Genomic DNA, 18,930 nt, shown 5'->3' on the forward strand with positions numbered 1-18,930 from the left:
TTATTTTTACATCACGTGAAACGATTACGGTAACATCCAGTTACGCAGCGAGAGCAGCAGTCAGTTCCACTGGTTTCACTTCGATTTCGGTCCGTTCGTTCGAAAGGCATGGTCTGCCTGATCTCTCGTTGCAGTGAAAAAAAAAAAAAAGCAAGATCGAGGGTGATATATAAAGGGTTTTGAAGGAATGGTTGTTTACGACGCTTCTTCTTCTTCTTCTTCTTCTTCTTCTTCTTCTTTCCTCGGTCTTGCTCGAGTTGCTTTGAGACTCGTTTCTCCTTTCTCGCCTCCTCTGCGTGTTCGATTATACGAAGGAAATGCGACGTTCGTTCTCGCGTCCTTATTGGAGGGCCTCGTGATCGACCAGTCACCTCGCGAACGAACCGGCGTGCAGAAGCAACAGGAGCAACGCCAGCGTCCTCGTTGCCGCGCCGCTGTTGCTCGAGTTCCCGTGCTGCATCGCTGCAGGATGTTCCCCTGTAACAGGCAGAAACAAAACGGGATTGTACCAATGCGTATTCGGATTCGCCGCTCATCGAACTGCGATGAGAAAAATAAATTCACATCCAGAGCCAAGAATGAAAACTTTCAAATTTATTATTTTCTCCACGGCAGGGATTTCATGTCTTTTTTTCTTTTTTTTTTTTTGTTACTTTCTATTTCATTGTTGACTCCCAATTCCAAAGTTTCTTTATCGCAACTGTCCTATAAATATAAAACATATTTAGGGACGCGTTCTAGGACCATTGGGAATTGTACATATTATTAGGGACCGATCTCACACAACGACACATCTTGAATCAATTAGCTTACCTCCCTAATCACATAACCACAACAGAATCCACATCTAGGGTGTTTCGTCTGACTGAGTAGAGTGAAATATCTGAGAATGGAAGCTACGAGAAACATATTTATACAAAAGCTGTTCAGTATAAAAAGGTGTCTTAACGTAGTATTAACAATTTTTTTATACACAACAATTCATATAATAGTGGAGGATGTTTCACCTTGATTATTTATATTTATAATATTATTCACATTAATTATAGAATGAATAATAGGATATTTATATTGAATATTTTAAATAAAATTCATAGTGATTAACTTTCAAGTCGAAATTAAATGTAAAAATTACTTCATATTTTTATTTTAATTGATAAATTTATTTTAAATTGAAGCCAGAAAGAGGCATTATATTGTTGATAAAATTAAAAAAAAATTCTAATTTATCGAAATAAAAGAATTAAAGCTTCCAACTTTATGATTAGATATAAATATCTTTATTTCTAAATATATAGTTTATTTAAAACATTATATTTTCGATACAAAAAAATTATAACCAATTATATTTAAATAATAATTTAATTTCAATTTTAATAATTTTAATAATTTTCAATATTTATTTATAATATTGAAATAATATTGAAATTATTAATTTAATTTTAATAATTAAATTTAATTAAATTTAATTAATTTAATAATAATAATAATTAATTTTAATTTTTAATAATTTGAAATAATATTGAAAATTATTAATTTAATTTTAATAATTTTCAATTTTATGCTCTATATAAGCTATTTAAATATATATTTAAATTAGTATAATATAAAAATTATTACCAAATACAAATATATTAAAATAATTATATATAATGCAATTTCATTGAAATTTAATTTTAAATTTAATATTGAAAATAAAATTATAATATTAGAAAATATAACCTCGTAAAAATCCTTTTCATAAATTATTTCATATTTATTTAAAGATTTAATTAAATAAAAAGGAATAATTATACATATACAAATATATTAATTATAAAAATAAAAGGTCAACTTGATTTCTTTAAATCAGGCCACACATTTCCTTATTCGCATTACTCTAGTTAGTCCTAAATTAAGGAGTCCAGCGTTTGTATAAACATTTTTTTTTTTCGTAGCTTCAACCCATTCCGAGATATTTCACTGTACTACTCAGTCAGAGGAAACATCCTGTATGTAAGACCAACTCACGAAAAAAAATTGGCAACCTTCGAGCGCATTCTTCTCACACAGCACTCATACGTTCATCAACTTACTCTCCTTACTCATTCAATCTCACTTACTTGACTTTTACATTCCTCGCTCATACAATTCATGTTCGTCAGATTGTCAAATCATCCGATGTCAAATCTCACTTCTGACGAGTGAATTAAAATCCTACCAATTTAACACTAATCTTCACTTGAACCAGCTGACTTTCATTCACGTTGAACGTTCAGATCGGCATCGCTCCAGTCGCGATGGTCCTTTGTTTTTTTTTTTTCGTTTAACCTATTCGAAACGCACGCGTGTTTAGACTATTATTTTCTTTTCTTTTTTCCGTGGGAGAGGGACGGAGAGTTTTGCGGCTGATTGGTTCTAACGGGGACTGCAAAGTCAGTTTTGTTATCCAGATTTGTTTTCAATCAGGAAATTGGAACGATGAATGCGCGGCGTTACGGTTGTTGAAAGTGGTTAGAAAGAAAGGGGGAAAATGGAAATTGCCGATTAAACCTGGATATTTTTGTGGAACTCTATATTGCGGTCTTTCGTATCTGCGCTTTCGTTTTCCTAAACCGCTTTGATCATCGAGCGTCCTGCTCTAATCAAATCGAGTGTCCTTCTAATCGAACGTTTTCTACTAAAGAATAAATTATCTTACGCGTATGTTATACATTTGGCGTATTTTTTATGATTGTAAAAAGTTCATTTGACGAAAGTTTGAAATTAAGAGAAATAAGTTTATCATGGAAACATTAAACGCTAAATATTTGTTTCGTTTACCAATTTATCTTGCTTTATATTAATAAAAAAAATTGATTATTTACTATCTTACTACAAAGTTATATTCTGTTACTCAATTTGTTACAAAAGTCTAATTTTACACAATACTAAGAAAATAGTTTATCAACCAAGAAATTGATTCGATGCTCTTTTTTAGATAAACTCATCACTTTCCTATTTATTCATTGGTTTCTTGAATCATTCTGATAATAAACTGTTTTCTGGGTTATTTCTTGCATTCAAAGAAAGTTTTCATTTAATAATTATCCTTTGAATTTTCAATTTTTAAATTTAATGTAAAAGTACTGAACCATTGACATATAATACTACATTATGATACTACGCATTAATTAAATGATTATCACATGATTCTTTTTCCTCTAAACTACGCTTAATAGTGTATTAATGGATTTTAGTTTATAAATATTTCGCATTTTGATGGATGAATCAATTGGCCTTGATGGAACGCACTTAATAAAATTATTAATTGTTCATCAAGGCAATTTTTAACGAAAGATATTCAAAATCTATTTTCGCGAATAAAGGAAAAAAATTTTATTCGACATTTTTGGCTTATTCTTTCATGTAGAAAGAATTGTTAATTATTATTTTCTGTTGCGTGCTAAATTCAAGTATAATCAGAAACCGTAACTGTCAATCAAAATATTTTCGACTTATAATTATAATAGCTTTTCCTGAGGAATTACTCTTATTACCGGAACACAAATTACAAATTTACGCTAGTTATTAACAATTTCAAGTAGATATGTTTCAAAAGTGCAGTGGCTTTTAGATTTCTCCAACACCTCAAGTAATTGTATTACAAAATGACAAATAGGTAATTTGAAATGACAAAATTAGACTGAGTAAAGAATTGCAGAGAGAATAAAAGTTTTTTTTTAAAGTAGCTACAACATCTTATAATTGATCCAAAAGTAAGTAAAGTTTGCAAATTTTTATAATTGTAAACAAGTTCCAATCCTTTCCGATATATAAATGTGATTATCTCAGCTTTATATTTCAATTTTTTTAAAGCTAGAATGTCATAAAATGATGAAGTTATTTTCTATCACAGAACATTATAGAATCTCAAATCACATCATCAAGATCAGAAGACATCATCTCAAATGTAGCATATGTTCAATTACTTACAAACATATGAATCTGATACTTGTTAATAATAAACAAAATTGTAGAAAAGTAGTAACGAAACCAACTTCCATCATTTTGAAACATTTTTTGACATAAAAATTAAAACTGTAGTATTCAAGTAACATAAACTTGAAAAGAATTGCAGTACACTTTCCATTTAGTAATTACTATCATGCAGAGTTTATGCATTCTAAATTTTTCATGAACGTTACTAAAAAAGAAAAAAAGAAAAAAGAAATAGAACCCAAAACAAATTTCTGATTTTCTGAAAATATACAGCTTTTTATATATTTTCAGAAATTTGTTTCAGGTTCCATTTTTCTTTTTTTCTCTTTTTTTAGTAACGTTCATGAGAAGTTTATTTTCCCAACTTTCGATTTTCCAAAACGCAGACGCGTAAAATCCGCGCTCGAAGCAATTACTTACGAAGAAAATTCGCGAACTTTATCTATTTTAGAACCCTCTTACATTTTCAACGCCTCGCGGGAACCTGATTCAGAGCGTGGAACTATTCGTCCCGCACCGACACTAAAGAACACCTCGCCAATATCTGAAATTCCGAACAGCAGCACTAAATTGGAAAAAGTACAAAGAACGTCTCGAAAAATTCTTCGCGAATTTTCCATTTTTCAACTGGCGTGCAACGCACGGTCGCGCTGGTATATTAAACGACAGAAATAGAAACACACACACAGAGAGAGAGAGAGAGAGAGACTGATAAATAGTCGAAAGAAAAGCACGCACGATAGTTTACATAGGAGTTTCATTAAACAGCGCTCGACTCTGTTTTCGATCCACTTCGTTGCCTGTTCATCGAGCCCCTCTCTCTCTCTCTCACTCTTTCTCTCGCGTTCATGTGTGTCTTTGGGTTTATACTTGCAACAGCCCGCGGGGGGCGACGCCGTGGCATTTCTGTCACGCGTATATTCTTGCCTGCTAAACGCGGCAGAATGGCGCAGAACGCCGAGAAAATCGGCTAGCGGAGGATAAGCCGACTGAATTGTTGGGGGATGACAAATATAGAGGCCCGTAGAGGAACACCAACCAACACCCGGCGGGTTGGTTCGTGCAACAGTGGCGTCGCGTACCAGCGCATGCACGTGCACGTTATCAATTTGAGAACGGCCGCGTTCCACTTTACTTGATGCTTCGGCCAACTTTTTGGCCAAATAGTTGGAGGAACGCGTTGTTATCGCGCTCACCGACCAGAGGGAATTGAATACACCCGCCGCTGCATGTGTATCGGGAACGTGTGCGTCCCCCCCCCCCCCTCCCCCGAATCGAATTTTCCGAGTTCCGATTGAAAGTTACGTGGCTGCGTATTGTCGAGAGGAAATTTCCTCCTCCTTCTCCTGCCCCCACAACCGTAAACGTACGGTTAGTTGCGTTGCTATTCGAAGGCAGTAGCGTCGGGATTTCGAGACAAACCGTTGTCGCGATACAGAGATCGGAAGATATATATATATATATATTTTTAACTAACATAACTAAGAGTTACATCACACAATTTTTTTTTTTTTTTTTTTTTTTGATCGCCGTGATCACGATATTACGGGGTGTCGGTAAAGTCTCTTTGCAATTTCAAAAATTTATTACAAACGAAAAGACAGACAAGTGGAAATTATTAGAAAATGAGAGGTGTGTGTTTAAGTTCTTTTTTTTTTTTTTTTGCCTCGTTTAATACACCTCTGGTATGGACACCATCACTAAACCATGATACACACTGTGACTTGTCTTGAGGAGTAGCATTTTGTAAGGAGTTCATTTAACAGTATTTTATTCATCAGTTTATGAATTATAGTAAAAGTGTCGAATGCTTAATGTAGAGGAATATTAAAATCGATTTTTATTCAAATTGTCTAGTTTTCAACAAATGTAGTTCCTAAATTTCTTTGTATTTCATTTGCATCTTACATTTGTGCATAATATTAGAAATATATATAGATAGATTTATAATTATATTAGAATATATATATTTGTATTTATAGATTTATATTGGACTATATATATTTATATTATACTAGAATATTTAATTATAAAAATATGTATATATTTAATTATATTAAAATATGTATATTTATATTTATATTATTTATATTAGAAATATATATATATAAATAATGTTAGAAGCGTCTTATTACATACATTATATTTATATCAGAAGCCAATCTCATTAAAGTGACCAATTCCCTACAAACATATTTCTCTCATCAAAGTCATCAATTCAGTTACAATGTCATATTAACTACATTATGATGACTAGACTGTTTCGTCGACTGACAACTTTAACAACGACGAAATATTTGCCTGGCAAAAATTATCCTCCGTGAAAAGACTTGCATCGATTGATCCTTCATTCTTATTACTTATACTTTTATCTTCTGTCCTTCTGTTGCTCGTCCCAAATTTTAATCTGTCATCGTTCGCATCACTTTTTATATTATTTTTTCCTGCCTGAAACGTTAATTTTAAATAATTCTGTAACAATCCCATGTAAATGGGCCTGTCTATCCAATTAAATTAAATTAAAATTACAAAATTACAAACAGACTCTCGCATACTTAACTAACTATTTGTTACAAACAAACATGCTCAGAGAATTTGACTAAGTATATTTCATTTGATCACTTGAATCCAATTATTGCAAAAAAAAAATAAATAAATAAATAAATGAAAGATAAAGAAATATTTTTTCATCATAAAGAGAAACATTATTACTTAATCAAATTGCTACCTAATTACTTAATTACTTGTAAACGACTGAGTAGGTGTGCAAGAAGTGTTCGTAACATTTCAGGACTAACGAATTGGCTTTTCCTTAATTAGAATTCTTTGACACGAATCATAGATTTACATAGCTGACCGATCAAGGAAACAGAAGCCTCTGCCCGACGATCCAAAGATTTTTTATTATAGGACTCAAAAAAAAAAAAAAAAGAAGCAGAGCTCTGACTGCGTTTAAAAAACTTGACAAGCGACGTCGCGTGCAAACAATGTAATTGTCATCAACGTTACGAAACGATTTAATAACGTTTCTCACGTGATTCGTGTAATTGCCGCAATTATTCGCCGCCGTAATTTAATTTGCTAATTTACGGCCCTATCTAGAAGCGGTACCCCGATACTGGAAATTATCGCGATGCACGATGGAAAATCATGAAACTCAAATAATTTAAATCGAGTCATTAACATTATTGCATGTTATTAAAAGCGTATCCAATATATCACATTAATTATATATAACCGCGCGAGCGAAACAATTCAATCTGGACGTCTCGATCGGGTATGAGATGATCGAATGAATGGTTGATTAACGAGACAACGAATATAGTAGAGTGTAAATAAATGAAATTAATATACAGCGAAAGTATATTCGCACAGTCAAAATGTAGAAGCAAAGAGAGAGACACATTTCATCAGATTTGTTGGGTATGAAATATTTTCTAGATTGTTGGAGATAAAAAATATGCAATAGCGCAATCGAAAGAACAATATTTGTTGAAATTCTAGATTTGCGAATAATGAAACGTGATGCATTATCGTGCATAAATAATTGTAAATTTATTTATAAAGATTTTAAATTCTTTTAATATTATTTAATAATATTTATTATAAATTATTAATTCATTAGATGTCTGATAAAAGGATTAATTTTTTAAATTAAAATATAATAATGAATATTATTTCTAATGATATTGGATTTTAGTTTAAATGAAATAATTAATTTGCAATTAATAGATATATATATATATTTTATAAAATAAATTAATATAAAAAATTATATTTAATGTAAAAATTGCATATTAAATTTTGATTTTAAATGAATTAATAAATAAAATTAATAATATAAAATTTAAATAAATTTATATTAAATTTTTATATATATATATATATATATATATAAATTATATAATAAGCTAATTTAAGCTTGGATCATATGCAATTTCATCAAAAGATTGATATTTTCGTTTCGTTTCTGTGGTTTAAGATTGACAAATATTTTTTTCCACTGTTAATTTTCTACACCTTACTCTAGAACAGAAATTTCTAAATTGATCCGAAATATAAAATATATTTGCATCATTCAAATTCTATATTTATTTCTGATAAATAATTCATACTTTGTACAATTTATGTACACGTTTCAATAGAGGACAGATGTAATGAAAATTACTCGACTGTTAAATTGATTTTCAATTAACTATACTTTTATTTATAGCAAATGATATTAACTGTGTATATCACAATTAAATTAATTTATCATATTTACACAATAATTAATCACAATTAAATTAATTTATATATAATTTAATGTAATTTATACAATTCTATTCATTTGTATTTATGTAATTTCATTATTATGAATGATTCATTTGAATTGTACTTTACACATTTTCAGTAATACAGATATGTTAATGATAGATTAAAATTTGTGAAGACTCGATACAACAGACTAATTACTCATTCACTTGATATTCAAGATCACTCTTTGATCATTTTCAGCTTCGTTCACTTATGTAGTTCGATAAAGAGAAGTAGTTGCTGAGTACTCTCAAACTTCGCTCTCGGTGAGTAGAATGCAATAATTCCTTGGAGAAAGCAATTGATTCAAACTAAAATTGAGACGAGCAGATTATCATTCAGCAACAGTGACTTGAATACAAGGGGCAAAACATGTATATACTAATACGAGGCTGCACTGCCATAACTGAAGTTGGAATATTAATGAGTTAAGTGGTAACTAGTATTTAGCGAGATATGATAAATGAATAAGCGTTTATATACGAATATTTTGTGAGAAGTCTGCGAGACAATGTGAATAACAAACACATTTTCACAGCAAAAGAAAAATCAGGAAAATAGAATTCATCATGGCAGGATGGCCACTGAAAAGCTGAAGGGTTTAAAAAAGTCATAACTTGTTCATTTTCAATTTTTTTTTTTTTTTTTGTTTTGTTTCTCACACATAACACTGAAAAAAATCCATTAATTATATTTCCAAATAAAATAACAAAAAATTGAAAAAAAAAACATGTGTTTGTAAAAGTTATTGTATCATTCAGCGACCAGTTTGTAGAAATACTAGTTTAATTTCGCCTAAATTCAATTCGTTTCGCCTGAATAAAAAGTAAAAATGAATTTTTCCACCGCAAGTAAATAATTCATTACTTCGTCGTCATTTTGCTATTTGAACAAAGTAGTAGTAGTTTTGCTATAATTATTTATGCTTACAATGAAGCTTGCATACTGTTTCTACTTTTTATTGTAAAGTATTATTATTACTCCAGGCCAATTCCCGCGACATTAAAGAAAAGGGACTTAATTCACTTGTCAACCGCAAAGTGCTCGCGTGTACTTATAACGAGGATAAATACGGCAGAATGGCGGTTGGCTTTACTCTCTGTCGCTTCTCTAAGCTTCCGTAACAATTGGAGAAAGGTTCAGATTTGCAGAGAGAGAGAGTTTCTTTCGGATTTTATATTGTCTTTCGTCCTCTATTTATTATCCAGCCAAGCCACTCGTGAGTCGAGGCGAGTTGCAATTTTGTACACGAATTTGCGAAGAAATTGGAAACTGGCCAAATTAATTGCGCCAACGTACAATCTTCTCTTTATTTATCACATAAATTAAACGAAGCAAGTGCGATTAGAACTGAAATACATAGAAACCAAAAATATAATTGAGAGAGCAAATATTATAAAAATTTATCATCTAATTTTATTACTGTCCGATTTATTGAATTATATATTGAGAGAGAGAGAGAGAGAGAAAGAGAGAGAGAGAGAAAGAGAGAGATGGATGAAGCATGAAAGAGAAGAGAATGCACGAAGTATGAAAGGTATGCGCAAAATAGGGAAGCGAGGAGAATATGTTGGATATGATATGCAAAAAGAGTACGTCGCGTATTAGAAGAGGAGCAAAAATGAAATGTGGAATTATAAGGAATTTTCAAGCAAGATCATTCGCCCCCGTGTGTAATAAATTTATATCTAAAAGATTGCACGATGTCATTCTCTAAAAATATTAATATTAATATTAAATTTAATGTTACATTTCAATTATGTGAAATTAATAAATTTGAATTTATTACAGATTGCAAAGTATTGTAATCACCTTCATGCAATAATTAGTTTAAGTGTTTGTGTGAATCATGTATAATTATATATTATTTAATCCGTTATTGTCCAGTCAGCATTAGGTCACCTATGTGTTGTATAAAACATCTTGACATTTCAATAATACTGTAATGAGAAATAATTATTTTGATTATAATTGAAAATCTATATATAATTACAAAACACTTTAAATAAATATTTTTATAAATATTTAATAATAAATATTTTTATAAATGTTTAATAATAAATATTTAAATAAATATTTTTAAAAAATTACTATAAGTATAAATAGTATTTTGTACTTTTTAAGTATATAACAATCCCGTTGAATATTAAAATTTATTAATAATTTGCTATTAAATATTTACGTGATGTCTAACTCGTGTTAAGTTTTATCAATATAATCACAAGTGTTTTTTATTATATACGGTGTTAATAAAATGTCCAAATGTTTTATACGATACACATAATGTGTCCATTAAATAAAAATACAATACATATAATATATTCCAAGTTTCTATAAATTTTCGAAAACAATATGGCAATGACAATAATACAAAATTAACATGTTCATCACAGAAATAAAACAGAATAAAATAAACGACGCAAACATTGCCACCTAAATACTAATTACAGAGAAGATGCGCAATGAAAAAACTTTGACATGGACCGAAAATGATCCAACATTGGATTTGCCGCGTCATTGTTGGCAAATTAAATAACACAGAAAATATAATTACTTCTACCGTCAAATTTCAATTTCGTTTCTCATTATGTAAAATGTGAAAAATCACTAGGGAAACACATCGTGAAGTTTTGATCGTCGTTTTAACAAACAACGTCGAACGATGTACAAATACGTGACATTTCCAATCAACGATTGACTATGGAACATTCAGACAAAGCGAAATATCTTAAACACTCGATAAATTAAATTCAACATTTTATTACAATTTCATCGCGATGCGAACGCTATCGGGATATTTCTCGTCTCTTCTTGATAATCTAACAGCACGAAAACGAATTACGTTACGTTATTTCCACGGCTTTCAATGCAATTTCAAACTCGGTTTAATCATCATTGAATCGATCACGGCATAATGCTACTAAATCATGAATAATTCATTCACGCACGTGGTAAAATTTCGAGCAAATGTTCGCGTTAAAAATACATGTATGTTTGCGCAAGCTTCGTCGATGATATTCGTATCGCACCGTAAATATGAAACTTTATTTGTAAATTGAGTTATAATTTTCATCGTCGAATTTCATCTCGGCCCCTGTTGAATTAGGAAATGTATTTATTATTCAATATTTAGAGCAGCTCGCAATTTCAATGGTAAAGTTAGAAGAGTTAGAATGAAATTTAATTACAATATTAGATGCAATACGTACATGTTCCCGCTGAGCATGCCAAACAACTATTTTATTCATGATATTATTTTCGTCTATCAAGAAAACTCTAGTTAATCGAAATCTCAGAAATTGTGTATAAAGGGATTTGTTCTACCCCAAAAACTACCTTTAGTGTGTATTTTACACTTATATATTTTTCTAAACTAATGATTTTTCGATTATATTTAGATTATATTTTTTTATATTCAGAGTGATAGTGTTTTTTTTTTTTACAGAGAACGCCGAGTTGTTATTGATTAATATTTAGTATTTACACTTATATATTTTTCTAAACTAATGATTTTTCGATTATATTTAGATTATATTTTCTTATATTCAGATTAATAGTTTTTTTTTACAGAGGACGTCGAGTTGTCATTGATTAATATTTAGTATTTACACTTATATATTTTTCTAAACTAATGATTTTTCGATTATATTTAGATTATATTTTCTTATATTCAGATTAATAGTTTTTTTTTACAGAGGACGTCGAGTTGTCATTGATTAATATTTAGTATTTACACTTATATATTTTTCTAAACTAATGATTTTTCGATTATATTTAGATTATATTTTCTTATATTCAGATTAATAGTTTTTTTTTTTTTTTACAGAGAACGTCGAGTTGTCATTGATTAATGAAGAGATGATCAACGAGTATATGATTCAATTTGAAAAAATGGAGGCGTCCTTTATACTACTTTTACGTAGTATTCGTCTAAAGGAAAGCCATTTGCATCGAATTGTGACATTTCCTTGAAATCATTCACTTCTTATTTGAATTATTTTTTATATAACAGACAATTCATATATAATTTGTATTTATAGATTAAAACTGGACACCATGTAAAGTATATATGTACGTACATGTATGTGTACTGTAATAAAATTTGTTGTTAAACTGTGTTCAAACCTTTCAATTGACGGATTTAGGAATCTAAATTTTTTTTTCTATTTTAATTAAGAAGCACATGATCTTTCACTTGATGTAAAAAGACATCATCTCCAAATTAGAAATTTGCTAACACGAGTATAAATCAATGGCCTGATTTTTAATTGAATTCTAGCTGGTTCGCTGAAGTTACCCTAATTGAAAATGGAGTCTTTCGGACAAAGATTGACGGTAATTAAAGGCGATGGAAATTCTTACATTTATTATACTGTGTCGGTAACTGAACGCGTTAATCAACGTTCATGAAGCTAGGCCAATTAGGTTACGAAATTTCCTTGTAGAGAGAGAATCGGTATCGTCGAATCGACAAACCGAAATTTTATAAAGTATATATATATATACATTTACTTACGTCTACTTTTCATTTTATGAAGTAAGTATATATACATATATATTAAAAATATATATATATATATAAATTTAAAAAATATATATATAAACTAAATATATATATAAATTAAAAAAATATATAAATATAAACTAAATATATATATATAAATTAAAAAAATATATAAATATAAACTAAATATATATATAAATTTAAAAAATATATAAATATAAACACAATATAGGTATGTACAAATTAAAAATATATATATAAATTAAATATATATATAAATTAAAAAAAATATATAAACTAAATATATATATAAATTAAAAAAAATATATATAAACTAAATATATATATATATAAATTAAAACATATATATTTAACTAAATACATGTATATATAAATTAAAACATATATATTTAACTAAATATATGTATATATAAATTAAAAAATATATATTTAACTAAATATATGTATATATAAATTAAAAAATATATACATAAAATAAAAATATATATACATAAACTAAAAAAATATATATATAAACTAAAAATATATATACCTAAGCTAAAAATATATAAATATATATAAACTAAAAAGAATATATATATATATATATATATAATTTTTTTTCTCTCGAGGCGTTTCTGCGGCGACTCGGCCTAATTTACGGCGTGCAATTCGACGAACGACTCGCGCGCGGCCGCAAGAAGCACACATTTTTCAGCGGGAACGGGCCATCAGCATTCCGCGGGAAAAAGTAGGGAACCGCAGCTGCGGAACGGCGGCGACGAGTTTTCCACCGTTGCAAATGTATTGGCAACAAGAACAGCAGTATCTGGTCAGCTTTTACTCACTTGACGTTGACCGAATCGATTTTAATTCCATTTGTTGACAAAGTCTCCGCTTGTCTCGCGTTCCTCCGGCTCTCCTCGGCCGAGCAACGTGCGTTGCCCCTTCTCGGGTTCTTTATATCGATTACACGGTTGAACGTCTAATGAGTCGCCATCTCGGTATTGGTATTTTTGATCGAGGTGAAATTGAGAGAACGGGGTGGGTTGCAATGAGTTTTCGAGTAACAGTTGGGATGTTGAACCAGGTCACGACTGCTCGATAGACTCTTGAATGCAGAGGAATAGTTAAAAGTCGATACTTTAAACTGCTTTAGCTTTGCAAAGGAAACATTACGTGACAATTCGTCCGACAACTCATTTTCAAAGGCAAGAGGCCTCTATTTTGTCCATTCTGAGTTCGTTTTTCCTTTTTTTTTTTTTTTCTTTTTAAGGTGCCTAATGTAGTAAGGGGAAAACTTTTATTCTAAAAAATTCAAACGTTCTCCGGGAAAAATTTATTGGAAAAATTTGTTTGGATCTTGAAGACTGAAGTTTCCTCGCTATGACTCCTTGAAACTTGCTGTATTTTTTCTTTCGCCAATTTTTTTTTTTTTTTTTTTTTGTCCAATCTCACATGTTAAGGTGACGATGATAAATTTGTTTTATTTAACGCTGGTGTTTAATAAAACGGTGGGAAAAAATCGTATAAAAAAATCTGCCCCAAATAACTGACGATAATTTTTTTTACTCAGCAGTTAAACTCGTGTCCAAGATAGATTAAGTTACTTTACATGATTTTTGCTTGAAAAATGTCACAAGTAGATTGCGGATTTTTATACAAATCCATGTTTTCGAGGGTTTAATTAAAAAAAATACATCAGCACATTGAAAATTGTTATATGTAGTAAATATTATAAAATGTATAATACTATATTTTCGATAATATAATTAATATATATGTATAATACTATAATTTATATATATGTATAATATAATTAATATATATGTATAATACTATAATTTCATAATATAATAAAGAAAATTTAGCGCGCTGGAATTGCCCACAAATACGCATAATAATCCGCAGTTTAGTTATGAGACAAATACAAAATGAAAGGTATACAGGAGAATGGAGCAACACTTATCTTCATTCAAGAGGTGATTTTCACCCTGAAAAACCGAGAATTCTCGCCCGATATTTCTCTTGAAGTCCTCTACAAACTTACAAAGTTAAAAAAAAAAAAATCGGAACATTTGGGTTACCGAAATTTTTCTCTGTAAACTTTCAACGACCAAATTTTATTCCATATTTTTTTCTTTGATCACGTCGTACATGAATAACGTGATGGAAACTGTATTAGACGAGTGTTAGACGTATAAATAATAAATAACAAAGTGATCTAAAAAAAAGAATTAATTTCTATATCTGATAAATACAACGTGGATTTTATGCATTTTAAAATTTGAACATTATTAAAGATATGAAATTCAAGAAAATATGAAATAATATACTTTATTTACGGGTAATGTGCACATATTTTTACAACTTTCAGATTTTCATAAAATCGGCAAATTTTTGAACAGGAAGATGTATTATTGAAAAACTAAAAGTTGTAAAAATCATCCTCTGATGATACATTTAAAGTGCATTTACATTTATCACTGTACCTAATTTTGAAAAAAATAAGTCAAGAAAGAAGAACGACAGTTTTTTCGTTCTCGAGAAAATCGAGTTTCAGAATTTAACAAATTCTAGACGTGACAAAAGAGACTAATTAACAAGAGATTATTTTACGCGCGAGAACAAAAGAAAAAGAGAAAGAAAAAAATATGTAGCCAAAGTTTTTTCATTCGAAGCCTTATTTTCGAAGAAACAGATGTTTGAATACGTTTCGTCAAAAATTACCTTGGTAAGTAACTTTTCAGATTCGATTTTCTCGAAAGTATCGTGCAAAAAAATTTTTATTTCACGTCTCTGACTTATTCTTCCACGTGGAATAACGTTAATTGCTCTTCTCCTTCAAGTTTGAAACTAGTTCAAATTCAAGTACATACATTTGACAGAGTTTTCAAACTCAATTTTCTCGGAAACGAAAAAAGCTTTAAACGAAAAAAAATGTTATTCCTTCTCCTCGACTTATTCTTTCACAACAAAAATTTAGAATTAGCTTCCGCCCAACCAATCCATTGTGATTTGTTATTTGGCTCAGTCGTTCCGACGAATGTCGGTCAAGTAGCTTGCTTCAAACGAAGTATTTAACACGCTATCTCTTGAAGGTCTGAAACGTCTTCGCGTACCGAGATCGAGTCTTGATTGTCGTCTGTTCAACTGAAACGCGATGAACAAACATTGGAGAGTCATTTGTGCCTGAGTATCAGTAAACAGATTTAGAAACGAGATTGCAACCTCGTTCGCTAAATACATGTGACAGAAATCGTTAAAGGCAGACTCCTATTGAAACTCGCGATCTTTCAAATTTGAAATCTGAGCGATCAAACACAATCTTCCTTAGTAAAAGGTTTGTCACTCTCTCCCTCAGTCCGTGATAAGATCCTCGTTTCATTCAATATTTTGAACTTTTCGTTTCAATATTCTGAAATAAGAAAATAAGATAAGAGACAAAGTATGTTTTCCTAAACATTCGTTGGGATTTCTCAAGATTATCTGTGACTCTGTTCGGTTAAACCACGAAAAAGTTGAACGATGAGCTGTCTGCCTGACTCGAACAATCACGAAATCGCATATCGTCGCTAACACATGAGTAACGTGTGTAACAGTGACAAATGCGAATGCATCTCATACGTGCTTCGGCGACGCCTTCGTTCTACTTGGCTCGTCGATAGTATAAATTAGGTCTGTCGAACTGGCGGCTCGCGAGCCAATCGTGTGCGCCGTAGGGGAAGTAACCCCCTCCATACCTACTTCAGTCTGTTGTTTCTTTCTCCTCTGAACGCCGCACGAGCCCCACCATCACCCACCTTTTCTATCAGAATTAAAAATACCTTCGTATCGACTGTTTTTTTTTAAATAAATTGTTACAAACTAATGTAAGAGTGTGCAACAATAATTAATTGTTAAAACTCCGATCCAGTCATGAATTGTGAAAAAGTAAATTACTGGTTATGAAAAAAGATTATAGAGAAGAACTTTTTCCATAAATTTTTTGACGGTTAGAGAGCCTGGAGAAAAAGAAAGGGAGACTTATCGAGTGTGGCTCTCGGAGGTGAAGAAATTCCGACAGGCTTGGTACAAATGGACCTTTAACCCTTAAGAGGCACGCAATTTTAAAGGAAAAAAGCTCTAGTTGCACGGAATTTTTTTTTAAATATAAATATTTCAATTATTAAATATAAAATATTTCTTAAAATAAAGATAACGAAAATTAAAATATTATTATATTTCAATTATTAAAGATATTTCTTAAAATAAAGATAAAGAAAATATTATTATATTTCAATTATTAAAACTATTTCTTAAAATAAAGATAAAGAAAATTAAAATATTACTATATTTCAATTATTAAACATAAAATATTTCTTAAAATAAAGATAAAGAAAATTAAAATTAAAATATTTCAATTATTAAACATAAAATATTTCTTAAAATAAAGATAAAGAAAATTAAAATTAAATTATTTCAATTATTAAACATAAAATATTTCTTAAAATAAAGATAAAGAAAATTAAAATTAAAATATTTCAATTATTAAATATAATGAAATATATTTCTTAAAAAATAAATTGAAAATAAATTTTGAAAATAAATTCTTTATTACAGAGTAGGACATAAATAATCCTACCATGCAACTAACATTTTATTCAAACATTTTTTTTTTTAAATCGGTTAAAAAATATCCCACCATGCATTAACTATAAAAAAAAGACATCATTAACCCAAAGAGTTAAGCTACGTTCAGATTTGTTACCGTCACCCTATACCCACGATTTTCTATAACGATTCTGTAGAAGAGACCGATAGAGTTTTCTCTGCTTTTGCATCCTCGCCGCCACCAAGTGTCTTACCAGTGACGAAGGTTGCACGGATCTCGATTGAAAGCAACTCGATGACTTTGAACGATACCACGGGGAACGGGAGCAGAGTTTACTCCAATCCCGATCGATTGATGTGGGACTCGTGGGCATAGTTCGGTTTGACAACCGAATGCTGGCTAGGTTGAGTCTCGAAAGTTCTCGTTCAGACGAAGCCTAAACTGCTCCAGCATCGTTCTGGTTAGACGATAGCCTGATCTATCTGTAGATAGGATAGAATAGATTTTGCGCTCGTACTGATTGGACGTATCTCAATCTCGTGCCCATGGAGATCGTGTGTGAGAGGGCTTTATGCCAGATGAAACGTCAAAAAAGAAATCAACTACGATGTCATGTGTCATAATATTATGGCAAAAAGTGTCGACACTGTCTTGTTATTATACAGTGTGTTTATAATATTTTTAATAAGAAACATTGGTAAATACATAGTATTCGAACTATTTCTTTCATCCCTGACCTTGTGCACGTTGAACTCGTCTTTATATAATGTAAAAAAGAATACATTCCATTTAAAAAATTGAAGATCATCACCTTCAGTTCGGAAAAAGAAGCATGATTTTTACGCATTGTTAAACTGTGTACAAAAAACAATACAACTTTGTTTGCTCTTTCATTTTTTCCACAGCATCTATCGTTTACGAGAGAAAATACGCTGGACTGGAGTAAATCCGTGAACACTCTGTATATCGTGATTCGTTACTTCAGACTGATCCTCCGCGAATAATGTCAAGACACTCAAAAAAATGGTCACCCTCTTGTAACATTTATTTGTCCCGTTTGTTGTATCGAAACCGTGCCAAGTACATAAAATTAGAAGTACATAATAAAGAAATAGCGTGGTGGAAAAATTCGAGGTTTGTCCAAATTTATTAAGTCCTATCGGTGCTATCAGAATATCATATAAAATATTATAAAATATTTTATAAATATTGTAAAATATTTATAAAATACTTCATAAATATTGTAAAATATTATAAAATATTATAGATATTGTAAAATATTTATAAAATACTTCATAAATATTGTAAAATATTATAAAATATTATAGATATTGTAAAATATTTATAAAATACTTCATAAATATTGTAAAATATTATAAAATATTATAGATATTGTAAAATATTTATAAAATACTTCATAAATATTGTAAAATATTATAAAATATTATAGATATTGTAAAATATTTATAAAATATTTTATAAATATTGTAAAATATAAAATATTTTATAGATATTGTAAAATAGTATAAAATATTTTATAGATATTGTAAAATATTATAAAGTATTTTATAGATAT

The 18,930-nt window shown here is 29.8% G+C and overlaps 1 protein-coding gene across 1 annotated transcript in view; it reads right to left on the bottom strand.

The window, feature by feature from the left end:
• Positions 1–5: 5 nt before the first annotated feature.
• The window catches only part of LOC122532851, a 122,809-nt gene continuing 103,884 nt past the window's right edge, over positions 6–18,930 (bottom strand). The window contains exon 3 of the mRNA XM_043661973.1: positions 6–477. Coding sequence (XP_043517908.1) covers positions 368–477 — 110 coding nt within the window. The 3' untranslated portion in view covers positions 6–367. The remainder of the gene's footprint in view (positions 478–18,930) is intronic.

Source organism: Frieseomelitta varia, unplaced genomic scaffold, assembly GCF_011392965.1.
Source record: "Frieseomelitta varia isolate USP_RPSP 00005682 unplaced genomic scaffold, Fvar_1.2 scaffold_478, whole genome shotgun sequence".
In the NCBI taxonomy this organism is placed as follows: domain Eukaryota; kingdom Metazoa; phylum Arthropoda; class Insecta; order Hymenoptera; family Apidae; genus Frieseomelitta; species Frieseomelitta varia.